The 13,425-nt window shown below is 48.6% G+C and overlaps 2 protein-coding genes across 2 annotated transcripts in view; one reads left to right on the top strand and one right to left on the bottom strand.

Moving 5' to 3' along the window:
• The window catches only part of LOC147103307 (mediator of RNA polymerase II transcription subunit 30), a 36,706-nt gene extending 25,586 nt beyond the window's left edge, over positions 1–11,120 (top strand). Inside the window, exons 3-5 of the mRNA XM_085962781.1 lie at positions 509–667; positions 1,377–1,469; positions 8,540–11,120. Of these exons, the coding sequence (XP_085818907.1) occupies positions 509–667; positions 1,377–1,469; positions 8,540–8,635 (348 nt within the window). The 3' untranslated portion in view covers positions 8,636–11,120. The remainder of the gene's footprint in view (positions 1–508; positions 668–1,376; positions 1,470–8,539) is intronic.
• A 1,076-nt stretch (positions 11,121–12,196) lies between these two features.
• LOC147103308 (exostosin-1-like) overlaps positions 12,197–13,425 on the bottom strand; it is a 359,244-nt gene continuing 358,015 nt past the window's right edge. The window contains exon 11 of the mRNA XM_085962780.1: positions 12,197–12,624. Within this exon, the coding sequence (XP_085818906.1) occupies positions 12,601–12,624 (24 nt within the window). The 3' untranslated portion in view covers positions 12,197–12,600. The remainder of the gene's footprint in view (positions 12,625–13,425) is intronic.

Genomic DNA, 13,425 nt, shown 5'->3' on the forward strand with positions numbered 1-13,425 from the left:
GCTGTGTTTTAAAATTTAAAAAACTCCTCCTCTCCCCCTGGTTCTTTTGCCAATCACCTTAAATCTGTGTCCTCTGGTTACCGACCCTCCTGCCAGTGGAAACAGTTTCTATCAAAACCCCTCCTAATTTTGAAATGCCATAACTTAACCTTCTCTGCTCTAAGGAGAACAATCCCAGCTTCTCCAGTCTCTCCACACAACTGAAGTCCCTCATCCCTGGTACCATTCCAGTAAATCTATTCTGCACCTTCTCCAAAGACCTAATTTGGGTGAAAAATTAATCTGGGGGAAAATCATACATCCTGTCGGCAAGCTTTCCTGCTTCCAGAACTTTCCAGGGTTAAAGTTCTGATCCATTTTGTTTCTCCTGAATCTTTTTTTTGGGGGGGGGGGGGGCAGCAATGGGTCGGAATGACTCCGTTTGTACGATGACGATATTTAAATCTTGCTGTAAACACTCTTTATCCTCGCCGCCACCCTCACCCCCCCCCTCCTTGTTTCTCCACAGCTTCCGAACGGCGTGACTCAGAATCACGCGGTGTACCAGGAACGGTACAACAAACTCCAGGAACACCTGCGCCAGCTCACTCTGCTCTTCAAGAAGCTGCGGTTGCTGTATGATAAGTGCGGGGAGATGTGCGGGGTCACTGACGTCTCCGTAACAGAGGTACCGAGCGACAAAACACAGACTCCTTGTTAATGGGTTTACCTTTCAGTACAAATAATGGGCCGAGGGAATCGTGACTAAGTGTGGAATTAGCAAGTGCCTCTCTCTCTCTTTACCACTGAACTAAGGGCATGTTTTGACCAACCAAACCTCAGCAGGGATATATTGGCCTTGGAGGGGGTAGAGCGCAGATATTTCAGAATCGTACCGGGACTTAAAAGGGTTACATTATGAGAACAGGTTGCATAAACTTGGTTTGTGTTTCCTGGGGTTTAGAAGGTTGAAGGGTGATTTAATCGAGGTGTTTAAAATGGTAAAGGAATTCAATCGGGTGGATGCAGAGAAACTATTTCCTCTGGTGGGGGAATCCAGAACATGGGGGCGTAACCTTAAAATAGAGCTGGGCCATTCAGGGGTGAAATCGGGAAGCATTGTTTCACACACAGGGTCGTAGAAATCTGGAACTCTCTTTTCCCCCCCCCCCCCCCCCCCCCCAAGGCTATGTTGCTGGGGGCCAATTAATTTAAGACTGAGATCGCTAGATTTTTGTTGGGTATTACGTGATCTGGAGCAAAGGCGGGTCAATGGAGTTGAGATACAGATCAGCCATTATCTGATTGAATGGCGCAACAGTCTTGAGGGGCTGAATGGCCTACTTCCGTTCCCATATTCCTTTACAAACCCTGTTCTCTCTGTGTTCTCTCCGCAGTTAATTCCTTTTGTGGGCGAGGAGCCCTTCAGACCTTCGGATCTTCCAAATGTTGGCGGTTTGGCAAACAAAGAGTGCCAGGAAATCCTCGAGGTAAAATGGCAGGCTCACAACTTCTGATTTTGAAATCATTTCTGTGCCACGCTAGTAAAAGTGCAGTAGGCCCTTGGTTAAGAATGATCTCGGGAACCCCCAGACTCGCTCCACCCAGAGTTTTTAAATAATAGCAGACAGGACCTGGCATTGCCCACGCGTAGTCTGGGAGTTCAGAGAACTAGAGACGCGATGAAGAAACTTTTTTTTACACAGCGAGTTGTTGTGATCTGGAATGCGCTGCCGACTGTGGAAGCAGATTCAATAGTAACTTTCAAAAGGGAATTGGATAAATACTTGAAGGGGAAAGAAATTACAGGGCTCTGGGGAAAGAGCAGGGGAGTGGAATTAATTGGGTAGCTCTACCAAAAAGCCAGCACAGACACGGTAGGCTGAATGGCCTCCTTCTGTGCTGTATCATTTTATGATTCTCGTTCTGAGGTTTAGCTGCTAACCTGGCCTGTCCCTTTAAGGCCACTGTTCAAATCCTGCTTGTAAGTTTCAAGTAACTTGTTGCTGCCTGTAAGTTGCTTGTAAATAGTGAATGACCTTTGTTTAACATCTGTAACAAAATGAATTGTCTGGCGTATAACAACTGAGTTGGTGTCAACTCTAGTTTCAGTTCATCGTGCTAAAATCCGCATTAAATAAAACACGGATATTTCAATTTGATTGACCAAATTGCAAAGGCAAACTCCTGAAGCAAAAGCCTGGAGGAGTGTTGTGGATAATTGCAGCCTCCGTGGGATTAAAAAATGTAAATGAATGGAGGAAAATCAGCCGTCGGCACCAACCTGCCCGACTTTCTGATATTTGTTCAGGCAATCCAGTACGACTGGACACAGACCCAAGAGACACTCCCCTAGACATTGCGCAATGCAATTCAACTGGAGTGCAGTACCGCGGGAGAGCTGCATTGTCAGAGATGCTGTCTTTCGGATGAGACGTTAAACTGAGGCCCTCTTGGGTGGATGCAAAAGATCCCATGGCATTTTTTCAAGGAAGAGCAGGGGAGTTATTCCCGGTGTCCTCGCCAATATTTACCACTCAACCAACACCTAATGCATATTATTTGGTCACGAGATCTCATTCCTGTTTATAGGACCTTGCTGTGCACAAATTGACTGCCGTATTTCCTACAATACAGCAGTGACTACAGAAATTGAAATACTACTGAAATGTAAAGAGCTTTGGGATGTCCTGTGGTTGTGAAAGGCGCTTTTTAAATGCAGGTTCTCTTTTTCTCTCTCTCTCTTTCTCTCTCTTTCTCTCTCTCTCTTTCTCTCTCTCTCTCTCTCTTTCTCTCTCTCTTTCTCTCTCTCTTTCTCTCTTTTTTCTCTCTCTCTTTCTTTTTTTTCTCTCTCTCCTTTCTCTCTCTCTCTCTCTCTCTCTCTCTTTCTCTCCATGGACAGGGGAATGTCTATGGATGTTACATGGACTTCCAGAAGGCATTTGATAAAGTCCCTCATAAGAGACTGTTAACTGAAGTAGAAGCCCACGGATGATCTGGTTAGGAAATTGGCTGAGTGGCAGGAGACAGGCAGTAGGGATAATGGGCCGGTAATCTAATTGGCAGGATGTGACTAGTGGTGTCCCGCAGGGATCTGTGTTGGGGCCTCAACTATTCACAGTATTTATTAATGACTTAGATGATGGGATAGAAAGCCACATATCCAAATTTGCCGATGACTCATAGATAGGCGGCATTGTAGGCAGTGTAGATGGAAGCATAAAGTTACAAAGAGATATTGCTAGAATAAGTGAACGGGCAAAACTGTGGCAAATGGATTTCAATATAGGCAAATGTGAGGTCATCCACTTTGGGCCTAAAAAAATAGAACAGGGTACTTTCTAAATGGTGCTAAAGCTAAAAACAGTGGAGGTCCAAAGGGACTTTGGGGGGTCCAGGTACATAGATCATTAAAATGTCATGAACAGGTACAGAAAATAATCAAAAAGTCTAATGGGATGCTGGCCTTTATATCTAGAGTACAAGGGGGTAGAAGTTATGCTGTAGCTGTACAAAACCCTGGATAGACCACACCTGGGAGCAGTTCTGGGCACCACACCTTAGGAAGGATCTATTGGCCTTGGAGGGAGTGCAGCGTAGGTTTACCAGAATCATACCTGGACTCCAAGGGTTAAATTACGAGGAGAGATTACACAAACTAGGGTTGTATTCCCTGGAATTTATACGGTTAAGGGGCGATTTGATCAAAGTTTTCAAGATATTAAGGGGAACAGATAGGGTAGAGAGAAACTATTTCCGCTGGTTAGGGAGTCTAGGACTCGGGGGCATAGTCTAAAAATTAGAGCCAGACCTTTCAGGAGTGAAATTAGGAAACTGAATGGCGGAACAGGCTCGAGGAGCTAAATGGCCTCCTCCTGATCCTATGTTACTTTCTCTCTCTTGCTCTTTCCCTTTTTCTTTCTCTCCCTCCCTCCCTCTTTCCCTTTTCTCTCTCTCTATTGTGATGTGGCCATGCACTGAAAACAGTAGCTCTGTGCCTTGTTTTTTGCTTCCATTTACTTTCCTTCCCTCTGGGACTCTCGTTGGGATCTCGGCACATCAGCACCAAGTGGTCAAGTCCAATGTGCTGGAGTAATTTAATACGGTTCTCTTAATTAAATGCCATTAATAGGGAAACTGTGTTGCTGGAGGCAATGACCCTTCGTATTTTCCGTGCCCCAGTTAATATTTGCTGGCTTGAAAAGAAATTAAATAAGCTTAAGCGAATCCTTCCCCTACTTCACACTATTCTCCAAGGGGATAGCGTGAAGATGTAAAGCCCCAACATTAATGCACTTCAAAAAGTACTCTTCAAAAAGGCTGTAAAGCACTTTGGGACGTCCTGAGGTCATGACTTATATAAATGCAAGTCTTTTTATGAGACAGAGACTAGTGTGTAACAGAGATGAGCTAAATCAAGACGTGGGTAAATGAGTCACTCTGGGTTTCCGAGTTCTGGAGCTTCATGCAACCACACCCTCCCTCCTTTCTTTCTTCTCCCCTGTCCCATTTTTAGATTCTAATCCATGTTGTTTGAAGCTACACTGTCTGCCGTTCCTGTGGGCTGTCTGTGAGGTGGTGATTCATTGTTGTAGAGCGCTTGTTTTGGGAGTCTCGTATCGTGTTGTGCTCTGAGGTGCAGTTCTGAGTTGAGCCAGTGGATGGTGGTACAGCGAGGGTCTGTGGTGCTGCCCTGTCTGTCTCACTGCTCAAGCTTGTTCATGAGAAAGAGGCATTCGGTCCGTCAAACCTCCCCCTCTCTCTCTCTCTCTCCCTCCCCTCGCGCGCTCTCTCGCTCTCTCTCTCGCGCGCGCTCTCTCCCCCCTTCCTCTCTCTCTCGCTCGCGCTCTCCCCCCTTCCTTCCTCTGTCGCGCGCAGCGCTCTCCCCCCTTCCGCTCGCGCGCGCGCTCTCCCCCCTTCCTCGCGCGCTCTCTCCCCTTCCTCTCTCGCTCGCGCGCGCGCTCTCTCTCCCCCCCCCCTTCCTCCCGCGCGCGCTCTCTCCCCCTTGCTCTCTCCCCCCCCTTCCTCTCTCTCTCTCGCGCGCGCACTCTCTCCCCCCTTCCTCGCTCTCTCCCCCCCGCGCGCTCTCTCCCCCCCCCGGCGCGCGCTCTCTCCCCCCCCCCCCCCCGGCGCGCGCTCTCCCCCCCCCCCCCCCCCGGCGCGCGCTCTCTCCCCCCCCCCCCCGGCGCGCGCTCTCTCCCCCCCCCCCCCGGCGCGCGCTCTCCCCCCCCCCCCGGCGCGCGCTCTCTTTCCCCCCCCCCCGGCGCGCGCTCTCTTTCCCCCCCCCCCGGCGCGCGCTCTCTTTCCCCCCCCGGCGCGCGCTCTCTTCCCCCCCCCCCCGGCGCGCGCTCTCTTCCCCCCCCCGGCGCGCGCTCTCTTCCCCCCCCCGGCGCGCGCTCTCTTCCCCCCCCCCGGCGCGCGCTCTCTTCCCCCCCCCGGCGCGCGCTCTCTTCCCCCCCCCGGCGCGCGCTCTCTTCCCCGGCGCGCGCTCTCTTCCCCCCCCCCGGCGCGCGCTCTCTTCCCCCCCCCCCCGGCGCGCGCTCTCTCCCCCCCCCCCCCCGGCGCGCGCTCTCTCCCCCCCCCCCCCGGCGCGCGCTCTCTCCCCCCCCCGGCGCGCGCTCTCTCCCCCCCCCCGGCGCGCGCTCTCTTCCCCCCCCCCCCCCGGCGCGCGCTCTCTTCCCCCCCCCCCGGCGCGCGCTCTCTTTCCCCCCCCCCCCCCCCGGCGCGCGCTCTCTCCCCCCCGCGCTCTCTCTCCCCCCTCTCTCGCGCGCGCGCTCTCCCCCCCTTCCCCTCTCTCGCGCGCGCTCTCTCCCCCCCTTCCCCTCTCTCGCGCGCGCTCTCTCCCCCCTTCCCCTCTCTCGCGCGCGCTCTCTCCCCCTTCCCCTCTCTCGCGCGCGCTCTCCCCCCTTCGCGCGCGCGCTCTCTCCCCTTCCCCTCTCTCGCGCGCGCGCGCTCTCCCCCTTCCCCCCCTTCCCCCCTCACGCGCGCGCTCTCTCCCCCCTTCCCCCCCCCCCTCGCGCGCGCTCTCCCCCCCTCTCGCGCGCGCGCTCTCTCCCCCTTCCCCTCTCTCGTGCGCTCTCTCCCCCCTTCCCCCCTCTCGCGCGCGCGCACTCTCTCCCCCCTTCCCCTCTCTCGCGCGCGCTCTCTCCCCTTCCCCTCTCTCGCGCGCGCTTTCTCCCCCCTTCCCCTCTCTCGCGCGCGCGCTCTCCCCCCTTTTCCTCGCTCTCCCCTTTTCCTCTCTCTCTCGCGCTCTCTCCCCCCCTTCTTCTCTCGCGCTCTCCACCCCCTTTCCCTTCTCTCTTTCCCCCCCCCCTTCTCTCTCCTTGCCCCTCTCTGTCCATCAGAATTCTCTACTCAGAGGAATAATTAAGTGCAGATTGAATCTAGGTTGAGCTTGGAGCAGCAGTGAACTGTTGCCTTAATCATCTGCTTGCTGTATTACAAGTGTTAAATCACAGTAGGTCATGTTATTTTCTTGGTCTCTTAAATGTCAGATTATTTTTGTGTCTGTGCGCGATAGCCATTCATATCGGACCTTACGTAATTTATCTAAAAGGTTGCTCATTAAGTTTAGTTTTTCTTTAAATGCCAAGGACTCTTGTGCTATATGGGCCTGAGCCAGATAACTCCCCAATTACTGGCTAATTCATGTCTGAAAGCAAACTGCAAATAATTAGTAAAAAGGTCAGTGTAATCAGCATTGTAGAAAAAAATTGCCAAATGTTCCTAGTTCCCAGTGTTGGTGCATCTGAGTAAGTTCGTTAGACAGAAGCGGTGCATCTTGGGATAGGGGCTCCTCAGAACATCTGATGTATCGTAGTGTACCAAACAGCGTATTGTTTTGTGTAAGGTGCAGGTACAGCAAGCAATAAGGAAGGCAAATGGCATGTTGGCCTTTATTGCAAGGGGTTGGAGTATAAGAGTAAGGAAGTCTTGCTACAATTGTACAGGGCCTTGGTGAGACCACACCTGGAGTACTGTGCACAGTTTTGGTCTCCTTATCTAAGGAAGGATATACTTGCCTTGGAGGCCGGTGCAACAAAGGTTCACTAGATTGATTCCTGGGATGAGAGGGCTGTCCTATGATGAGAGATGGTGTAGAATGGGCCGATACTCTCTGGAGTTTAGAAGAATGAGAGGTGATCTCATTGAAACATACAAGATTCTGAAGGGGATGACAGGGTAGATGCTGAGAGGTTGTTTCCCCTGGCTGGAGTGTCTAGAACTAGGGGGCATAGTCTCAGGATAAGGGGTCGGCCATTTAAGACTGAGATGAGAAGGAATTTCTTCACTCACAGGGTTGTGAATCTTTGGAATTCTCTGCCCCAGAGGGCTGTGGATGCTGAGTCGTTGAGTATATTCAAGGCTGAGATAGATAGATTGTTGGACTCCTGGGGAATCAAGGGATATGAAGATCGGGCGGGAAAGTGGAGTTGAGGTCGATAATCAGCCATGATCTTATTGAATGGCGGAGCAGGCTCGAGGAGCCGTATGGCCTACCGCTGATCTTACTACTTATGTTCTTCTTATGTAAGGGTATGGTAGCATAGTGGTTATGTTACTGGACTAGTAATCCAGAGACGTGGACTAATGATCCAGAGACGTGAGTTCAAATCCCACCACAGCAGCTGGGGAATTAAAATTCAGTTAATTAAATAAATCTGGAATAAAAAGCTAATATCAGAAATGGTGACCATGAAACTATCAGATTGTCGTAAAAGCCCAACTGGTTCACTAATGACCTTTTTAGGGAAGGAAATCTGCCATCCTTACCCGGTCTGGTCTATATGTGACCCACAGCAATGTGGTTGACTCTTAACTGCTCTCTGAAATGGCCGAGCAAATCGCTACAACAAAGTCAACACTCTGGGAGTACCTTCACCACACGGACTGCAGCAGTTCAAGAAGGCGGCTCACCGCCACCTTCTCGAGAGCAATTGGGGATGGGCAATAAATGCCGGCTTTGCCAGCGATGCCCACATCCCGTGAACAAATAAAAATAAATAAATAAAAATTTTAAAAAATGCCTCTGTCTTCTCCGGTGGATGCAGAAGATCTCCCGGCACTATTTTGAAGAGCAGGGGCGTTCTACCCGGGACAATATTTACTGTCGTTACTGAATCTGCTTCCATCACCCTTTCAGGCAGTGCATTCCAGATCACTCGCTGGGTTAAAAAAAAATTCTCATCGTCCCCCTGGTTCTTTTGCCATTTATCTTAAATCTGTGTCCTCTGGTTACTGACCTTCCTGCCACTGGAAACTATTTCTCCTTATTTACTCTACCAAAATCCTTCATGATTTTGAACCTCTATTAAATCTCCCCTTAACCGTCTCTGCTCTAGGGAGAACAGCCCCCAGCGTCTCCAATCTCTCCACACAGCTGAAATCCCTTACACAAAACCATACGCTGTTTGGTCCACTCTTTTTTTTTTTTCATTTTTTTTTGTAAATGTAGAAAAAGACAGTGAAATATGGTGGCAACACGTGTCTGAGTGCTATCAAAGGGAGGAGGGAATACTGACCTCTCCTGTTAAACATTCTGTTTCTTTCCTCTCTCTAGAAACTGCATCAGAAGAACCAAGAACTGAAGCACATTATGGACCAGCTACGGAATCTCATATGGGACATCAATTCTATGCTGGCAATGAGGAACTAAGCTCTGGGTGAAGATCCCATTTTGTTTAACAAACTGACCTCGCCATTTAGATCCCTTTAAACAAAGAACCATTCAAGTAGTTTGTGTGTTTTTTGTTGTTTTGCATTGTGTGTGTGTGTGTGTGTGTGTGTGTGTGTGTGTATATATATAAAACTGTTTTTCTACATTTACAAAAAAAAAAGAAAAACAAAAAAATATATAATTTGTACACAGTGGGGTGGGGAGTAGGAAATTAATTTGACAGTTCAATGAATACTTTGTCCAGTATTTTTGTGCAGATGCCATGAGTCTTACTCAAACAACGTGTTGTTATTTTTGTGTGTGAAACACTGATTGGGTCCATTTATTTCTGTGTGGGACTTCTTGGCAGTGTGGGCCAGGGGTTGCCAACCCTCCAGGGCAGTCCTGGAGTCTCCATGAATTGAAGATTGATCTCTCGAACGCTGCGCTCAACACCCGGGAGAAAAATCATCCGTGTATTAAAGAAAATTGTGTGCTCTTTAAAGTTTTCTTTGAACGCTTTCACTTGTTAGTTATTTTTTTAAAGAACATTGGAGATGGGGGCAACAGGGCTGGGTGGGTGGGTGTGTTAATGAGTGTCTACGAACATAGAAACAGATCATTCAGCCCCTCGGGCCTGTTCTGCCATTCAATTCGATCATGCCTGATCTGTATCTTAACTCCATCTACCTGCCTTGGTTCCGTGACCCTTAATACCCTTGCCAAGCAAAAATCTATCAATCTCCGTTTTAAAATTTTCAATTCACCCACAGTTTCAACAGCTTTTTGTGCGGGGGAGAGTTCCAGATTTCCACTATCCTTTATATTCTATTTTATATGACATAGGAACAGGAGGAGGAGGCAGTCAGCCCCTCGAGCCTGTTCCGCCATTCAATGAGATCATGGCTGATCTGTATTATAACTCCATCCCACCCACCTTGGCGCGATGTCCCTTTATAGCCTTGGCTAGCAAAAATCTATCGATCTCAGACTTAAACTTATTAATGGAGCTTTCATCTACTGCTTTTTGTGGGAGGGAGTGCCACACTTCTACCACCCTTTGCGTGAGGAAGTGTTTCCTAACTTCTCTCCTGAATGGCCTGGCTCTGATTTTAAGATTACCTTGTCCTAGAATCCCCCCCACCAGCAGAAAAAGTTTCTCTTCGTCTACCCTATTAATTCCTTTTGCAATCCTAAAAAACCTCAATACAATCACCCCTTAACCTTCTATATTCCAGTTTATGTAACCTCTCCTCATAATCTAACCCTGAGACCCCTGATAACACATTTGGGCCGGGGAGAAGTGCTGCCCGACATCACCCCCTGAACGGCCTGGCTCTAATTTGAAGTTTATGCCCCCTTGTTCTGGATTCCACCCCCACCAGAGGAAATAGTTTCTCTCGCTCTCAACCCATCAACTCCTTTAAACGCTGCAATTCTATCACCTTAATTTTTTTTAAGGGAATACAAGCCTAGTCTATGCAACCTGTCATAATTTAACCCTTTTACCCTTGGTATCATTCTGCTGAATCTGCGCTACTCCCCCTCCAAGGCCAGTATATCCTTCCTGAGGTGCGGTGCCCAGAACTGAACGCTGTGCTCCTGATGGGGTCTAACCAGAGCTTTATATAACTGTAGCCTCCTTGAGATAAAGGCCAACATTGCATGAGCCTTATAAATGATTTATTTTTGTACCTGTCTATTCGCTTTTAGTAATTTCTGTACTTAGACCCCTACATCTCTCTGCTCCTCCTTGAAAAGGAAGGCTTAGAAAATCTATGTTTTGCCTGTTCGCTTCCCAGCGAATTTTCCATCGCCTACGGTCGGTGCCCTCACGTCTGCAAAAATCTTTGCATCCTGTAAGCCCTGTCCATCCCATGGTTGTTGGGCAAGTGTCTTAAGGGTCACGCAACCAAGGAGGGTGGATGGAGTTAAGATGGAGCATGATCTAATTGAATGGTGGTCAAGGCTTGAGGGACTGAATGACCTACTGCTGTTCCTATTCCCATTCCTAGTGTGGCTCTTAGCCCTGTTGTAGTACGTTGACGGGCACCCTGGCTAACTCTCCGCAGTGCATTTACCATTTGAGCCATCCCGGAACGGTCACCTGAACACACAAGCTGCTTCAATCTGTTCAACCACTGGGAAAACCGCACTCAACAACAGACCATTCGCACTTGTCAGACTGCAGTTACTGCAATAGTGAGAAACGGTTTTGTCTGCTATGTCTCGGAGTTGGAGGGCGCGATTCCTCACTGCGCATGTGCCGTTGTGTAATTACCTAACTTGGAAGTCCTAGCGTAGTATTTGTGGTGACGAGTGGATTTAATTTGTACCGAGGCGGTCCTTGCAGACAGAAATAAATTCCGCAAAATTTAATAAAACAATAAAATACAAAGGGCTGCAAGTGTTAATCTTGTGAAGGAAGCTGTCAATGTCTTATTTATGTAGAAAAATGCAAATAAAGAGGTAGTTTTTGTTTCGATCCCATCAGTCAATGAAAACCATTTGTTAAATTGATCCCCTTGTAAACTGTTTGAATTACAGAGTGCATAATCTATTCCTTGCCAAGAATTTAGCCAATTTTCTCATCTTTGGGATGATAACTCCGAGGGCTCACCTCGTGCAGGTTTGAGCACAGTCTGTACTGCCATTTGGGTACAAGACCTGGCCTCGACAGCACTGGCTCAGGGAGAGAATCGGCCAAGGTTGCTCTTCCTGACACTCCTGTCCAGCAACCCCTGCTGGCAAATGCACCTGTGATAACAGATGAAGAGGGGATCAGACTTGGCTGTGATGCCGTCGTAGGCGAATAGCCCGCTGGCACTCACTGAACTCGCAGGCAAAGAATGGCCACTTGGACGAGGTACCGGTAGAGGGGATACCCCGACACAAATCCGTGCGTTCAGAGGAGGAGCCCAAGACTATTGGTCACAGATTAGGGAAGAGATGGTAACGCCAGGAGGAAGAGCTACTAAAGAAACCTGATTCGTGAAAAAGGGACAAAGCTTTTTTGTTCATTTACAAATAACACGAGTCAAATGAAAGAATTGCTTGACAGCTCCCCTCTCCTGATGGAACTGCCCTTTAATGATAAATAGTTGCCCACAGAACATATTCCTGATGTGCATTCATGCCGTTGTTCTCTCCAGACTCGACTATTCCAATGTTCTCCTGGTCGGCCTACCACCTTCTGTAAACTTTTCATCCAAAACTTTGCTGCCTGTATCCTAACTCGCTCTAAGTCTCGTTCTCTCATCAACCCAGTGCTCGCTGACCTACGTTGGTTCCCGGTCCAGCAATGCCTTGATCTTAAAAATCTCATCCTTGTGTTCAAATCCCTCCATGGCCTCGCCCCTCCCTATCTCTGTAACCACCTCTAATCCTATAACCCTCTGCGATTTCTGCGCACCTCCAATTCTGGCTTCTTGCACATCCCCGGTTCCAATCGCTCCACCACTGGCAGCCGTGCCTTCAGCTGCCTGGGCCCTAAGCTCTGGAATTCCCTCCCTAAACCTCTCCGCCTCGCTACCACTCCTTTAAGATGCTCCTTAAAACCTACCTCTTTGACCAAGCTTTTGTTCATCTCTCCTAATATCTCCTATGTGGCTCGCTGTCAAATTTTGTTTGATAATCGCTCCTGTGAAGCGTCTTGGGATGTTTTACAATGTTAAAGGCGCTGTATAAGGGATGTTTTACAATGTTAAAGGCGCTGTATAAATGTAAGCTGTTGTTTTAAAACACGTGAAAATTTCCTATTCACAGGCTCTAGGCCATCCATTGTGTTCAGCTATTGGGAAGGGTTTTGCATTGGAGTGTTCCCAGCAACCAGGTCCCTCCAGACTGTGTCTGTTCGAAAACACTGGTTTGCAGTTGATTTACATAAAGCACAGTGCCCAGTGTTTATTAGAAACCAAGATTCTGAATTCCAATCGCTGTCCCTTGTGAGGTGTAATATGAACTTGTCAGCATCGATGGAGAGCAATCGCCTGAGGAAAAAATGAAATCCTCCACAAGTTATACAGTATATAAAGAAAATATATGGGGCTGGGGAGTCATTTCATGACTAATCTAATCTCACAGCTTAAAGATGGTTATAAACTGAGAGGGTCAATTAACAGGTCAAATAGAATACAATTTTATTTCACTTTTACCTATCTGACTTAGTGTTGAAGACTTGAAAAACAATCTGTAACTCACTCCCAAGTATATAATATTCAGTATACAAATTGATTAGATTCCAGCCTGTAACTCACTCCCGGGTATCTGTTTTTCCACACAAACTATCCAAACTGTCCTGATTAAATTCCAGCCTGTAACTCACCCTTGGGTATCCCGTGAAATATATATAAACCAACCGATCCTGTCGATTGGATTCTACCATGTAACTCACTCCTGGGAATAAACCATCCGAAGCTCTTGGTTGGATTGCAGCCTCTGATATATACGTTTTAGTAATATTTTAGGTATTCTGTTAGATATACTGTGCTGCCCATATCCTAACTCGCACCAAGTCCCATTCACTCATCACCCCTGTGCGCGCTGACCTACATTGGCTCCTGGCCCAGCAATGCCTTGATTTTAAAATTCTCATCCTTGTGTTCAAATCCCTCCATGGCCTCGCCCCCTCCCCGTCTCTGTAACTTCCTCCAGCCCTACAACCCTCTGAGATCTCTGAACTCCTCCAATTCTGGCCTCTTGCGCATCCCCAATTTCCTTTGCTCCACCATTGGTGGCCGTGGCTTCAGCTGCCGAGGCCCTAAGCTCTGGAATTCCCTCCTAAACCTCTC

This window comes from Somniosus microcephalus, chromosome 20, assembly GCF_052327205.1.
Source record: "Somniosus microcephalus isolate GS21.2 chromosome 20, FLI_Smic_1.0, whole genome shotgun sequence".
Classification (NCBI taxonomy): domain Eukaryota; kingdom Metazoa; phylum Chordata; class Chondrichthyes; order Squaliformes; family Somniosidae; genus Somniosus; species Somniosus microcephalus.